This window comes from Mustela nivalis (genome assembly GCF_964662115.1).
Source record: "Mustela nivalis genome assembly, chromosome: 7".
Classification (NCBI taxonomy): domain Eukaryota; kingdom Metazoa; phylum Chordata; class Mammalia; order Carnivora; family Mustelidae; genus Mustela; species Mustela nivalis.
Genome location: NC_139026.1, coordinates 57345486 through 57362141, shown reverse-complemented (window position 1 = coordinate 57362141; position 16656 = coordinate 57345486). Strand labels below are relative to the sequence as shown.

General features: G+C 40.2%; 1 protein-coding gene across 3 annotated transcripts in view; it reads right to left on the bottom strand.

Annotated features, from left to right (window-relative positions):
• Positions 1–15646, bottom strand: part of PTPRO (protein tyrosine phosphatase receptor type O) — a 247364-nt gene extending 231718 nt beyond the window's left edge. For 2 of the 3 annotated variants that reach the window (XM_082742368.1, XM_082742369.1), the window contains exon 1: positions 15177–15646. In XM_082742368.1, coding sequence (XP_082598494.1) covers positions 15177–15251 — 75 coding nt within the window. In that variant the 5' untranslated portion in view covers positions 15252–15646. The remainder of the gene's footprint in view (positions 1–15176) is intronic. The other variant, XM_082742370.1, reaches the window with a different exon arrangement.
• Positions 15647–16656: the final 1010 nt, after the last annotated feature.

The window sequence follows — 16656 nt, the reverse complement described above, 5'->3', positions numbered from 1 at the left end:
TCATTCAAGAAATGTGTGTGTCGGTAGTTGCTAAAGAGTATTGCCCGGTCTCGATACATCACCATTCATTTAACCATGCACTTACTGAAAGCCATTGTGGTCATTTTCAGTGTTAGGCCAGTACAAACAAAGCTGCTATAAACATTCCTGCACACACAGTAGGTTTTGATGAAGATGATTCTAGTCCTTGTATACGGCTAATTCAACATGGTCAGGTGGACCATTGGTTTTTCAGAGACGGGTGAGACGGATGAGGCGGGGTGAGTACATTCCGCATCAGACATTTTTGTTAGTATGTTCAGGAAGGAGTAACCACCTGTCCTGATTTTCTCAGAACAGACTTATATCTGCTATCCTGGTGTAATATAAATTGTATAATCACTCTGTTTTAGATTACTTAAAGATTCCAAGCATTGCCATTATGCCTGCTTGGCTATGATGGTATTGCGCTGTAGTAGACTGCTGTTTTGTAATCTTTCTGAGTATGTGTGGAGTGATTAGAGTCTCAGAGATGAGGTAGTCTTGCAAAGACAGATAGTCTTTTTTTTTTAAGATGTTTTTTATTTATTTACTTGTCTGACAGAGAGAAGGAGAGAGCATTAGCAGGGGAAGCATCAGGCAAAGGGAGAAGTAGACGCCTTGCTGAGCAAGGATCCTGATGCTGGTCTCAATCCCACAACCCTGGCCTGGTATCATGACATGAACAGAAGGCAGATGCTTAACTGACTACGCCACCCAGGTTTCCCAAAGAAAGATAGTCTTGGGGCATCTGGGTGGCACAGTGGGTTAGGGCCTCTGACTCCAGCCCAGGTCGTGATCCCAGGGTCCTGGGATTGAGCCCCTCATCAGGCTCTCTGCTTAGCAGGAAGCCTGCTTTCTCCTCTCTCTCTGCTTGTCTTTCTGCCTATTTGTGATTTCTGTCAAATAAGTAGATAAATAATTTTAAAAAAATTAAAAAAAAAAAGAAAGAAAGATAGTCTTGCTGAAGTCTCTACTATTCCTCTCTCCTTTTCAGTCAAAAAATATCACTTATATGTGGAATTCAAGAAATGAAATAAACAGGGGCGCCTGGGTGGCTCAGATGGTTAAGCATCTGCCTTTGGCTCAGGTCATGATCTCCAGGTCCTGGGATCCTTGCTCATCGGGGAGTCTGCTTCTCCCTCTCCCTCTGCCTCTCTCCTCCTTTCATGCTCTCTCGCTCCCAAATAAACAAATAAAATCTCAAAAAAAATTTTAAAAAGAAGAAAAGAAACAAGCAAAGGGGAAAAAATGAGAGAGAGAGAGAGACAGAGCAAGAATCAGATAATTTTAGAGAACAAACTGATGGTTGCCAGAGGGGTGGGGTGAGACAGGTGAAGGGGATTAAGAAAGGCACTTGTGATGAGCACGGGATGATGTATGGAAGTGCTCAATCACTATACTATGCACCTGAAAACTGACCGTGCAGTGTATGCTAATTGCAATTTAAAAGATTTTTTTTTAATTTTTATGTATTTATTTGACAGACAGAGATCACAAGTATGCAGGGAGGCAGGCAGAGAGAGAGGAGGAAGCAGGCTCCCTGCTGAACAGAGAGAGAGCCCAAAGTGGGGCTTGATCCCAGGACCCTGGAATCATGACTTGAGCCAAAGGCAGAGGCTTCAACCCACTGAGTCACCCAGGGGCCCCCATTAATTGTAATTTAAATAAAAACTTAAGAAGAAACTACACTGTTAAAAAAAAAGGGAGGGTCTTTTTGTAAGTCGGTTTTATGATTGGGGACAGTTTCCAAGCTCCTGTCTTCGCTCTGTATGTCTTAGCTCCTGTCATAACTCCACAACCAAGAGGAGAGGACTCTTCCCCACCTTTGCCAGTTTGAAAATACTTGCAGGGATAGCTTCTGATAGGTTTGGCTTAGATGAATGCCAGTCTCAAAGGTGATGATCAGTGAGGCACAATCCCCAGATGGGCCTGGAGTCAGGTGTTCACCCCCTTAACTGCTCACTCTGTAAAGGGGCCAAGTAGGATGATGGTATCACCTTTCAGAACACTCGAATCAGAATGAGGTTTCCTTTGAGGAGGGCAGGTGGTGGGGAAGATGGCAGACCTGGCCACAGAAGGATTGGTGATCTGGACAACCACTGTAATGTGTGTCTTCTGCGAAAATATCAGAAATTCTACATCTTTTTAACTAGAAAGCCTGTATTCTTAAATTTTTTATGCATAGTATTTAGCTATGAAGAAATGGATAACAAATACAGCATCTGACATTTTTCTACATGATTAATTCTTTATAAGATTTATTTATTTATTTGAGAGAGAGAGAGAGTGGTGGGGAGGGGCAGAGAAGAGGGCAAGAGATACTCTCAAGCCGACTCTGCGCTGAGCCTGGAGCCCCATGGCAGGACTGATCTCAAGACCCCGAGATCATGACCTGAGCTGAAACCGAGAGTCAAGACCCTTAATGGACTGCACCACCCAGGCACCCCTCTATGGGATTAATTCTAAAGTAGTCATACTATCGAGAGACATACATATAAGTGATGATCCTCAATACCTTGTGGTCATAATCGATATGTATAATCATCCACATCCTTAACTGTTGCAAATACAATTGGGAGTTGAGTACAATTGACCCAAAGGCCTACAGCCCAAGGTCTTAAATTGCAGAGGACTGAAAATGCTTGAAAAAAAAAATTATCATAGTACATTTAAGTAAAAAGAGTATGCTAAAAATAGTAGGATAGTTTGATACTTTTTTCTTTTTACAAACTCAGATACACAGACATTAGAGAAAATTTGGAATGCTATAGCCCCAGATGGTGGTTATTTTGGAATAGAGTGTGTAGGAATGACTGCTTTTCTCTTTTTCTGCATGCTGTATTTGACACAGTTTCCTCAGTGAACACGTATTCGTTTTCGAATTCTTAATCCATTATTATAAAATTCTTGTGTATGGTGATGCACACCTGATTCAGACTGACTTAGAGATTCCGAATTAAGAACTCCCTTCTTTAGAGCCTCCAGAAGGCATGGAGTAAAAGGCTAATTGAAGGCCTCGGCACAGAAACAAGAATTTCAATAGAAGGAGTCTCATTAGGTTCCCAATTAGCCTTCAAAAAAATAAATAAATAAGAAGATGGTTCATCAATCAGATGAAAAAGGACTCGAAGATACAGCTGTCTTTTGTTAGTTGCAAAAATGCAAAAAAAAAAAAAAAATGAATCCAAGGAAGCAATGTGGAGCACCTCTGAAGAATGGCTGATTTTTAGCAGATTTAACAGTTTCAGCTAATTAAAAAGAAGCAACTGATAAGCTGTTTTTAGGATTAAGTCCATAATACTTCATTCTAAGCCCTTGCAATCATTTTAACACAGTTTTGACAACACCAGAATTTCCATATTACAAATCCCAAGTATCTAACCACTTTGAGTGAAGCCTTTAGTCATTTCCGAGAGACTAATTAAAAAGTATGAATTAGCTAGGGAAGACTGTAGAGGAATTTCTCAGGGATGATGAAAAAAATGAACCTAGCCACATCCCATCACTGTATCTATATGTAAATAACCCTATTGTACTGATACATTTCATATGTATATAAAGGATTTTTCTATAATCCTTCAAGGGAGGATCACATGACTCACTGTTTAATAATACATTCCAGACAATATCCAATTCCCTTGGCTTTTTATTATTCACCGTATTAACCAACTTATTCAGAAACTTAAGAAGCCAATTTCTCTTCCTAGATAAAATCTAGGAATTTTAAGTACATCCAAGTAATAAGGCATTTCTTATGGTAATGGTATTGGCACTTATTGTAAATATGATGCTTTTACTTTGCAGTATTTGACAAGAACACTCCCCTTTTATGGCTACACTTTAGTTTTCAACACAATGTCAAAGTAAATAGAAATGCCACCGCAGTATTCCTAGGATGTCTATTTTACAGGCCACCAACTTGATGTAAATAAGAAATTTCTGGGGGCGCCTGGGTGGCTCAGTGGGTTAAAGCCTCTGCCTTCAGCTCAGGTCATGATCTCAGGGTCCTGGGATCGAGTTTCGCATCTCTCTGCTCAGCGGGGAGCCTGCTTCCTCCTCTCTCTCTGCCTGTCTCTCTGCCTGCTTGTGATCTCTCTCTGTCAAATAAATAAATAAAATCGTAAAAAAAAATGTCTGGTTGATCTGAGGGAGAGGATGATGTAGTCTAATTAGTCTAATTCTGATGCAGCCACTCAGAGACAGAAAGAGACCCCTATAAATGTGCTCTTGAAGATTTCCAGAAACCTTGGTTTGATATTTCAAAAAAAGCAGAGTATTACATTTAAGGAAAATAATTTATTAATCACAGAATTGTAATTAATAGCCATGTGTGAGAGTATATCAATGTGTGATCACAATTCTCTCCTATTTTCAGTTATAAAGAATATTAATTAATTGACAAACAAATCCAAAATTGAATTAATAGAAAAAAATTACAACTAACCCAAACTTCCACACTTTACCAGCATAGTAATAGACTATAGATATAGATTGGTATATTACAAACTGATGTAATAGCTTTTAGTTCTCTAATGAAATACTGATTTACGTAACTAAGAGCATTTGTTTTAATCATATTTTTGTGTTTTTGTCATTTGAAAACATGACAGTTCAGGCTTTGGTATATATATATATATAATTTTTTTAATGAATGCAACACTAATTTAATCAATCCATTTAACTGTCCATATTTGGATAATGAAATATTTATTTATTTATGTTTATTAAGGATTTTATTTACTTACTTATTATTTATTTGAGGAAGAGAGAGAGTGGGAGCATGAGTGGGGGTAGGGGCAGAAGGACAGGGAGAAGCAGACTCCCAAGTGAGTGTGAAGACAGGGCAGTGGGCTCAGCCTCAGCATACTGAGATTATGATCTGAGTCTAAGTCAGATGCTTAACCAACTGAGCCACCTAGGTTCCCCAGATAATGAAATATTTATTCATGCATGGCAAGAGGAAAATGAGGAAAAACATTGTTTGTAAAATTCTCTTCAGTTTGATGTTTTCCATTTGTAAAGCCAAAAGAGAACATACTTTCATATTTTAAGAACTCAGAAGCTACTTTGTTTTAGAAGTTAAAGTAAATTATACACAGACTGAATAAGATAGAAATAAGTGGTCCAAAAAATTCAAGTTTTTACTTTACTACAGATGAGAATTCATTACACCAGGGAACCCATGTTTTGCTTAGCCATACACATCCTTTGTCCTTGGTGGTTTATTCTGACCTAATAAAATCCCAGAAAAAAAATACCTGAGGAACCTTATTTGGGTGTCCAAAAGAGTTCATTTTCACTTACTACAAAGCCTTTGTTTCCTCCACAAGATCAACAAAGCAATGTTTCCAGACCATTTTTCATTCTGATTCCCCTCCCTCCCAAAGCCCACTCAGCACTACTGCTTGACAGACCCTCTCTCTGACTTCATCTTGCTGTCCAACAGCTGCCTTCTGCCCTGGCAAGCTTGCACACTGCTCTTCCTCTTGAGTCTGTCCCATAACTTCCTCTTGACCTTCCTCACCCATTTACTCATTCGACATTCATCCATTTATTCAACAAGTATTTATTGCACATCTACTGTGGTCCAGGATCTCTTCTAGCAGCTGAGGGTACAGCATGAACAAAGTTTTTGATCAAATTCTTGCTAGGTTATGAAAGCTACAAGCCTTCCAATGGAGGAGTAAGTCATAATAAAGATCTGGTATGACATCACGTGGTAAGTGATACATTCTCTGAAGAAAATAAACCTGGGTAAAAGTGGTAAAATTTTCAGGAGACTTTTTTTTTTTTTTAAAGTACGCTCCATATCAAGCATGGAGCCCAACACAGGGCTTGAACTTATGACCCTGAGATCAAGATCTGAGCTGAGATCAAGAGACTGATGCTTAACCAACTGAGCCACCCAGGTACCCCTGATGGGGAGGTCCTAGATTGGTTGTTCATGAAAGCCATGTTGAGGAAATATCTTTTGAACGGAAATTGGAATAAAATAAAAATCTGCATTTATAAAATGCTTATTATGGACCATGCATTTTTCTTACATGAGCACTCTCAAACACTTATCATGGTTCTTCATGAGATCCTACTGGTAAGAATGAGAGTTGCCTTCCACCCAAATGGCTATTGAAGCCACAAAAAAGAATACAGTGTAACAGGCAGAAAATGTGGACTGCTAGAAACCACTTAACGTGGTATGATGGACAGCTGAGGACAGGACAGAGCGATGACAAGCTTCTCACATTTTATCTTTATCACCTGTCAGGTCTGTTGGCAAGTAATTATTCAGAACAAGCAAGAAAGCAGGAGCAGTCACAACATAGTGCTCTACTAACGTGAAACAGAGATGGTAGTAATGTGTGAAAGCTACAACCAGAAATAGATCATCTCAAAGCCAAACCAATCAAACAACGAAACGGATGTCTAAAAGTGGAACAGCCGCCTTTCAGCTGATAGTGATTTCACCATTTATACCCAACTGGCAGTAATACTAAAGACAAATAATACTGAACGAAACATATTGTTCTCTCAAGTTGTAATTTAAGATAATTACACTGAAGAATAAGGTTAAAATGAATTTTCCATTTTTAATAGCCAAAGCCAAAGAATCTTTTTGTACATAAAGTTACCAACACTAGAGTTAGCATAATCCATAAAATAAGAAGAATATGTACTTTTTTTTTTCTTCTAAGAGAGTTTCCTAAATATTAGCCCTGATAAAAAAAAGTTGGGAATCATTGTTTTCCTTCATGCAAATTCTTCTGCATGAAGGAAATTCATTAGAAAATGATTTCTACAGTCAAACTTGGGAAATGCTACATGCTAGCTCTCCCTTCTGGAAAACACAAAGCAGATTAACATAATAGGGGTTCTGAGAAGTTCTGATACAAAAAAAATTAATAATCAATAAATTAAGAGTACTTTAAATAAAGTTAGATTATTTCCCAAATTCATGCTATCACAGAATAACATCTGTTGGCACTGAGAGACTCTCATGTCCCACGGAACACATTTTGGAAGATGCTGCTCTAGACACATTTTTATTGTTCTACCTCTCTGCCTTTGCTTTAGCTATTTTCACCATCCTCTTTCTTTCTTTCTTTCTTTCTTTCTTTCTTTCTTTCTTTCTTTCTTTCTTTCTTTCTTTTTCTACATAACACTTACTGAATGCTTACTGTATTCTAGGCACTGTATAGAGTCCTTTCAATTATCCTCTGAGGTAAATACAACAGATTGCAGAAGGGGCCCCCATGCAAGGGAAAACAACTTTCTCCACATCCTGCTTGTTGGTAAGACTGAAATCTGGTCTCTCTGATCTAACGCTTATGCGCTTGACAAATCAGTGGCCGGTCCTCTACTCCTCAGCATCTCCCAAGCTCCACAGAGACCAACAGCCTTCTGATTTTCCCATCCAAAGATGTTTTCCAGATATTAGCTTGTTGAGTCCCCAATGTTGGGTCCCCCAATAATGGGTCCATGGTCAAAGGAGCAAGACTGATAGAAAGCGAAGGTCAAGCCAAGCTTTATTTTACGCCAAGCTCAAGAATCAAACCGACCATCAAACAGACCGGTAGGGGCCACCCCTTACAGAGAGGTCGACCCCTCCCTGCCTCACAGACTAACTTCTATAGAGCAAAGGCCATGTGGTTGGGCCTCGCCACACACAGGTGGCGAATGAGATTGTAACACAGAGAAAGCTGCACAGTCATGCTAGGTCACACATGGGTGGACAACTGAATTACAATTTACCCTATAGTACATATTGGAACTAGCCTATCACCTTGGTCAGAATTGGCGCCCAAACGGTGGGGCCCACACTCGGTACCACACTTGGTAGCTAGGGAGACAGTATGCGCGCTCTACTGATTGGATGTCTCCATCTGACCAGACTCATCCCTGCATTTGGGCTGTTATTTTCACCTGACCTGACCCACCCTTGTATTGGGGCTTTATTACCTGGGACTGGTTTCCCAGACTTGCTTTTAAGTAAGTTCCCCTGGGTGGGGCAGGGTAAATTCAAGTTTTACTGCATGAACAACAAAATGGCTGTTCCACCGAGGTGGGGCCACTCTGGCTAAATAGGCCCTTACAAGCTTATAGGATCTTCCTCTTGCATTTGACGCTGTTGGCCGATCCTTCCAACTCGGAATTTCCTAGACCTGGGATTTCCTTGATTCTGCTTTCCTCTTGTCCCTCTCTGGCTGTTTCTTCTTTATCTTCTTAGGTTCCTTACTAAGTGTTAATGCTCCTCAAGGCCCATTGTGGCCCACTGCCCTTCTCCACCTTGCTCTCTGCTGGGACATCCCCATTCACATCTCCCAGTCTACCATCACCCCTGGACATCAGACTTATATTGAAAAAGTACTTGTGTGGCTTTTGAGACTTCAAACTCAAGATGTTTTCTGCTAAATTCATCATGTCCTTTATTAGTAAAGGTCGCAATAGGATACTCAGGGGAAATCCTAGATAGTTTAATCAAGGGACTGTTAATAAAGTGTGGAGCAGGAATAATAGTACCAAGCATGAGGGCAAAGGGGGTAGCTGAGCTGGAGGAAAATGGACACTGTCTAAGACACACCATTAAAATTGCAACATTTCAGGTGGGGACATGGATGAGCCTAGTGGTGGGTATTAAGGAGGCCATGTATTGCATGGAGCACTGAGTGTGGTGCATAAACAATGAATCTTGGAACACTGAAAAAAAAAAAACTGCAACATTTCAAACAAAGGTGTCAGTTACCTAGAAATTAGCATGAATATTATCTTCTCCCCAGTCCCAAGCCAATCTTGTCAGTTTTGCTATTTTTAACATTGACTATCTTCTTTTAGTGTCTTTTCCCAACACCCTAGGGTCAACATTTGTTATCTCTTAATTGGACCATAATGATATCTATGATATCATCCTAGCAGTTGACCTGCCTCCAGGTCTACTCCTCCTCCAGGATAACATTTTACTTACAGCCCAAAGCTCTCTTTGAAATGCAAATCTTACCCTGCTAAGCCTTGGCTAACCCTTCAATGATCTTCTTCACCTAGAAAATAAAGATCCTACTTTTTGGTACAGCATATAGGAGTCTTTCTGATCTGGCATCTACCATTCCCTTTCCTTTTGTACACACTTGTATTTTCCCAAACACGGCCCCGCTTTTTACAACATCGGGCCTTTGCTTATGCAGTTTTCTTTTTCTCTTTGTGTCCATATTTCTTAACCTAACTCAGGCTAAGCTCAGGTTATCTTTTAAGAAATCATCTCTCAACCCATGAGATATAGTTTCCTCTAGCGTTTTACCATGGTTTCCTCTATTAAACAAACAAACACAAACCGTCACTTCATATTACATTTTAATGACCTTTTCTATGTCTATTTCCACTATGTCATTTGTGAAGATTCAACTGAAGGTTATCCATTCCTATACCTACATCTGGTACAATTCCTGGCACATAATAAATATTCAATCAATGTTTGATTAACTGAATGGAATTGGACTGCAGTTTTTCCTATATTCATTTTCTTACAGAATTATTATGCATATTTATAATTTGTAATTCAATTCTCAAACCAGAGTCCTAGTTCTAATTCTGGTTTCTGAAGCATTTTCCCAAGCTTTTATCATTTTCCCTTCTTTCATCTCAATTTCCTGGCAAAAAGAAAAGGACAAACCTTTCTTATCAAGAAACCACTACAACCTTGTTTCAAACATTCTGTTAGTTCGGTGGTTTTAATATTTTCAGAAATAAATGGAGTTGGCCTTTTAGGTAACTGGAATGTGTAGGAAAGCAGACATCTTTTACTGGAGAATGAGATTCTAAATGAAAGAGTTGAGAATGATTTTCTGACACAAGGTTAAGATATGGTCATACTTAGAGAAATAAATTGAAAGTGCCATGTGGAGATGGAAAAAAAAAAAAGCCAACAACTAAGGATCAGTACTCTGGAGATCTAGGACAAGCTTGTAAAAGGAAAAACTTACTACTTAGGAGTAATTAGTGATTGTAGATTACATGAGAGGTGCTTAATAAGGTTATTTACATATTGTTCTGAATAACTGGTAGAAACAATATGGAACCTGTTGGAGCCAATAACACCAGGGGAAAAGAGGATGAGAGGCTCTATATTCGGCCTTTCGCTTCATCCCACACCATTCCCCCTCTTGCTCATTCTACCTGTGCCATATTAACTTTGTTTTGGCTCCTCAGATTAAGGGCACAGTGCACAAAGAAGTCTCTCACATATTTATTTAAGCAGAAAGAGCTGATACCAATGTGCCTTTGAGGCCATCATAGAAGAGTTCTTTAAGGCTTTGAGTTGTACTCCTGGATTAAACACTACCATAGACAGAACCAAGACGAGGATGTAGAAAAGGCTTCATCTCTCAAGGGCAAAGTTAGGGCAAAAATTAGGGAGATTTCTGTTGGAAGCATGCAGAAATCTTTGTCAGTTGTAGTTGGTAGTGGTCACAGAACAATGATGATATGGAAGAGGAAGCAAGAACATGACCTGCATTGCTGGGCGTTGGCTGAAGCTACAGGTCACATATAGAGGTAATGAAAGCTATTTCCCCTATTATTTCAACTCTGCTTTTTCACTGATGATAGCACATAGCAGCTGAGATAACACTGGTGCATAAATGAGCAACCAAGAGTGCTATATTTATGGAAAAAATAACACATTGGTATTTTGATTTATAATTTTTAATAAGTTCTTAATATAGAGAACTGGTAATATTTTATTATTTTTTAGTGTAATTATTGCATTGAAATTATAATAATTTAATTCACATAATGATAATTTTCTCATGTTTTCCTTTAAGGTGTGTTCACAAGTCAGTATTATGGTATTTAACACTTCTGAGGCAGAAACTATATAATGTTGCAAATTTTAATTGTTTATGAAGCTTCTATTCTTTGCCTAATTCCAGATCCTAAGCACAGTGGAAGACCAAAAAATTACAATATACTTTCCTTTATTTCAGAAATAAATGTATTGGGAGTAATAAAATGAGCATATAGGTGCTTTCTCGTAAAGCTCATCATTGCAGGAGGGCTATACTTGTGGAAATGTAACAGCACTGGAACTCTGCACCTGAAAGTATTAAATTAGGAAGAAAATGAGAAATAAATATCTGTAGTCATTCCTCTTAGCCCTTTAGTGTGCCACACTGCTACCTATCACAGTGGTCTAAGTGAGCGCACCAACTGTATCTAACCTCAATGGATTTTGCAAACTCGCAAGACTCCAGGTGGGATTATATTGATAAAGTTCAGACGTCAATGTGCTTATAAGTTTAAATGCCTTTAAGCTAGTTATTCAGATGTTAGAAATAGTGCTACATTTAAAAACAAAGTACAACTCTTATGTCATTTTAAATTACTTATCCATATAGATGTGTATTTTCTTATGGACCAAAATGTGGAAGAGGTAAGGTGTGAATTTTTTATTCTTTACTATAACAATAATCTTTCACACAACAAAATACAAGGGCAAATACGCAGTAAAAGAGGATTATTTCTCAATCCCCAGTAGAAGTCCAGGCCAGTGAACACTCTTCAGCTTACTGGGGATATCCTATGTGGAAGGGTTTCTCTAAAAGGTTAGCAACAACAACAACAACAACAAAATAAGATATGATAAAAATAAAAGGTTGGAAACAACATTTATCAAAGGAGTCAGTTGACAGAGGAGTTAATAATGCAAACTTCATTGTGAGGAGGGTGGGTTAGGCTGCTCCAGAAAGATGAAAAGATTATGGTTCATTGGCCAATATTGTAGAATATAGAATGTGAATGACACTCCCAGGTGGAAGTGAAACTTCTGTGTGTGTGTGTGTGTGTGTGTGTGTGTGTGCGCACATGTGAAAGAGGGGTGAGAGAGGAGAGAGGGAGAGATAGTGAAGTGGAGAAAGGCAAACAGACCTTGGTGAGTGGATATTTCTCTTGAATAGAAGTAATAAGGCCTACATCATAACACTCATGCTTTATGAAATTAAACCTAAACCTCTTTTCAGATAATTATAATTAGGGCCTCTTTCAAATTTAATGTTCTCTGATTACATATCAGGTAAGAGCAGACTGAGAAGAAAATATAGAGAGGAGGTGATGGAAAGAAAGAAGGATTCACGCCAAGACTATGAGTTTAGGGAAACATTCCACTTGACTACTAATGAGAACCATTTCAGGGAAGGAAGAATTAAAATTCCTATGATGTCATATTCTACAATTTGCTTCTTAGTTGACAAAATACTGATACCAAATGAACTGATACGGGAAGCAATTTTCAGGAAGAGGTTTAGTAAAGATAGGATAGGTGAAAGAAATTACATTGTTCTCACTGGGAATGCTGGGAAGATGCACAAGAGGGAGACTCATCAGATAAATACTCCATTTACATTCATATGTGGGTAGAAGATTTTCAGATTGGTAGGCTCCCAGTATACCTGTTAATAGAGTTCCACTTATATTTTCTATTTTTATATGTACCATCAATGTTGAGATGAAATTTTAAAATTTCATAGTGAATATTGTACATATGCAGATATCAGCCTCATAACATACAGTGGATGATTTAGACAATCTGAGATGCTTGATTAAATGTTTCTGTCACTTAGTAATGGATAAGGAATGAGGCATAAAGACTTCCATGGCCAGGCACATTTAGGCTATCTCAATGAAACTGCTTATAACGAATCACACAGATTCAAATTTTCAGACTTTCCCATCACTTATACCTAGCTGCTAACTCCTGAGTAAAGGAAGAGATAAAACTATAAATCAAGGCTCTTTTGGTTTCTCTAACTTTATGGCTATTAGGAATTTTCATTCTTATATAGAAGGTATTTCATATGGAGTAGTGAAAGATTTGTTGACATAATGAGAGCCACAGAGCTTTTCGGGAGGTTGGATAAATGGTTTGTTTCTGACTCAGCACATAGATCTTATCACTGAGATTCAATCAACAATGTGCTATTTAATAATGGAATCGTTTTCAGGTCTACTTTACCGACACTTATTCAGGAAATGCCAATGTACATGCAAATACATTTCCAAATTATGAAGAGATTATATGATGTACCAAATTTATCATGTAATATACTATTCCCAAATGTAAATGCATTATCCTTTGTGCCCAGTTTAACACTTTGGATATTACTTGTCAACTGTAACAAAATAAGATTAATGAAATAGCATATGTTAAATATCTGGAAGACAGACTATCACATGGTAGATATTCAGTATATATACATATGTATTTTTTTCATCTGATACATTTTATGTCCTGGTCACACAAACACTGCACTTACATAAAATGAAGGGTAATGACTTGTTCTACAAAATTAGTTGCCCCATTACAATGTTTATTTAAATGTCAAGCCTTGTCAATGTATTTATTATGTGATGCAGTTAACCACAATTGACACCAATTTGCAATCGTACAAAAATACACCTGTTGTGAGGCACATGGTGAAACTCTCTTACAGTCACTGAGAATACCATTATACCAACATTGACTGCATTTTATCACATCTATATCAAGTTTTCATTAGAAGTTTTGTTACAGTTTTTACATTTTAATTGCAGCACTCTACCCCCACTCTCAAATCCATTATTTGAGCATTTCTGAAATTCCCCCTCCTTATGAAGAATTCAGATAAAATCCTGCAGTTGTGTCAAAGGTTAGGTTTGGATCGGATGTCATACATGTAAGTCTTAGTTGTTACTTAGAAAAATGTGTGATGATCCAATTTACCACTGTGGATTCATCACAAGTGTTGCATAGATGTAATCATGATAACAGAATTTATCAAATAGAAAAATTAACAGGAAACTTAAGTAAATCTAATATAATTAGTGGTATGTGCTAAAAGAACAACCTCCTATAGTGAAAACACATGACCAGGCTGTTGTTTACCAGATTTTAAATAAAATTATTATTACCCACTTAAGAAAAATGTAAAAACATATTAAATGTAATTGAGAATTTTATTTATTCACTCTGTTGCTCATTCTCCTTGAAACTATTTTCCCTGTTTTTCATTAAGATAAATAAAAGCATAGAATATTTCAGATTGATGGCTGTTTTCAATCCACTGGTCCTGTTCCACTATCTCCTTGTCAAGCATTCATAATTAATGGTGCATGTAAGCAAAAAGTGACTCTTTGGTAAGGAAACATTTGCATCCATTAGTGTTTCCTCCATCTCTAAGGTAAGTATCACGGTGGTGCTGAAAGGACAGCTCCGGGTCACCTGTGGACACACTACTTTGCCAGGAAAGGAAAGGAAGGACCGTGACAAAACTAAAGTAGACACACTGAGGACACAAGTGGTAGACAACTACCTCACAACTTTACACTACTTTCCATGCAAACATCTAGCTGGAATTTGTTTTAAAGATTTTATGTGCAGTATAGCTGTCAAACTAGGAATTAAAAAAAAAAAAAAAAAAAGCAGCCGCCCTCCCTTTCACTTTTCTCAAAATAACAGCCTAAAGCAGCACAATCCAAAGAAAACTCAAAAAAGTGAATTTTACAGATTTTTCTGTCTTTTAAATTGAGAGGTGCCAGCTTTTGTAAATAAGGGGGGGGGTGTAAAGAATTTGTAAAGGGAATTATCAGGTTGAAGATGAAGACTCGGTGGAGAAGAGTCCTCTCCAGGCTCAAACTGAGACTCCTTATTCAAAGAAAACCATGCTCACGACCCACCCCGGCAGTCTTTTTGAGGACAGGCAGCTCAGCCCCAGGTGTAGAATTCCAGGAGAAAGTAAATTAAGACAAAGCACCGCACATACCATTGGGGAGAGAGCGGTAAGGTTGAGTGCGGTAGTGACCATAAGGAGAAGTGACCTCATTTTGCCCGGCGAAACACTAATTAACAAGCCCACGTTTGATGTGGATACCAGCGGTGGTAAAAGAGCACAAAGGGTGAAAGCTGGAGAGAGCAAACTTCCCGGTTCTTCCCCCCTCCCAGCCCTCAAACCCGCCGAGAGCAGGCACACGGAAGAACAACAAAGCTTGCGTCCAGGCTGCACAGCTGGCGCTGCCCGCGGCGGGGCCATCATCGCACCCCGGGGCGCGCCTCTCCCCCGCCGCAGAGCGGGGGCTTCCGAGCGCGGACAGGACTGCCCGGGCACAAGTCGGGGGCCGGGGGCATGCTCCCCTACCTTGAGCAGCACAAAGAGCCACAGCAGAGACAGGAGGCTGCGGCCGCCGCGCGGTCTCGTGGGCAGATGCCCCATCACGGTGCCGAAGGGGACCCCGGGGGGACTGTGGCGCGTGCGAGCTCCCCCGGCGTCGGCTCACAATGGCGAACTGAGGCTGCCGCCTCAGACCGTGGGCGCCGAGGCTGCTCCCGGCTGGCGCATGCTGCCGTTCCAGTCCCCTTGCGCCTGCTCCCTTTCCTTTTCTGAGCCGGGGGTCCTCCCGGAATGTGCCAGGCGCTGCGGTTCTTTAACAGCTAAGGATGGAGAGGGTGGGGATCGGAGTGGGCGAGGCTCTGCCGCCGCCACCACCAAGGCTGCGGGTAGAGACGCGGGTCCGCGTGGCGAGCGAGAGGCGGGGGCCCCGCACCCAGCCCGTGGTCTGGCAGCCGGATACTCTCACTCTGCGCCGCGGACTCATAAAGTGACAGCAGCCTCCCAGCCCCCCACCGGGGTCCGCCTTGCGGTCTCTTATCGCTGGACAGCCCCCACTGCAGGCTCCGCCCCAGCCCTTTCCACAGTCTTGGGGACTGAGGAGTAGTGCGGGATTTCTCTGACTCCTCTTGAGCAACTTGGGGAGCCGATCCCAGTCTCCTCTCAGTCTTCTGCATCGGCTCTCAGTTGCTGTACAGAAGTACAGAAACACTTGGAGGGAGCTGGTGGTTGGGATGCGAGTGATGGAGTGCGTGGTGCCCGCATGTGTGTTTGATGGGGGGATTCCATTCTCTCCAACCCACTCCTACCCGGGAGGAAAGAGTATAGTTACATACTCTTTCCATTTGAAATCAGCTCTTACAAATTTCAGGGGCTGTCTTTTGATACTGAAGTCGGTCAGGTTGCCTGAAGTGGAATGTAAAAGCCAAGGTGGGGGGAATCACAATATACTGCATATATTTATAAACATAAACTTGAAAAATGTGTAGTTATTTAAAAAACGGTTGAGCCTTTCCAGAGTGGTATACTATTCTACATTCTCTCCAGCAACAGTTGTGGGGCGGGGACGAGGTTGGTAGCTAAAGAGAGGTAATATGAGGAATCTTTGTGGTGATGAAACAGTTCCCGGATCTTGGTTGTGGTGGTGGCTACACGAATCTGCCTAGATGATCAAACGCATAGAAACTTCACGTGGCCCAGAGCACACACATACAAATGTCTGTAAAACTGGTGAAATTTGGGGGCGCCTGGGTGAGTCAGTCAGCTAAGTGCCTTCTTTGTGTTCAGGTCATGACCCTGGGGTCTGGGATGGAGCCCCTAGTCAGGCTCCCTGATCAATGGGGAGCCTGCTTCTCCCGCTGGCGCTACCTCTCCCCCCCACCTCATGCTCTCTGGCTCCCACTCTCTCTAACTCAAATCAATAAATAACATCTTTTAAAAAATTGATGAAATTTGAATAAGATCTGTGAACTGTACCAATGTGTTTCCTGGTTTTCATACATACTGTAGT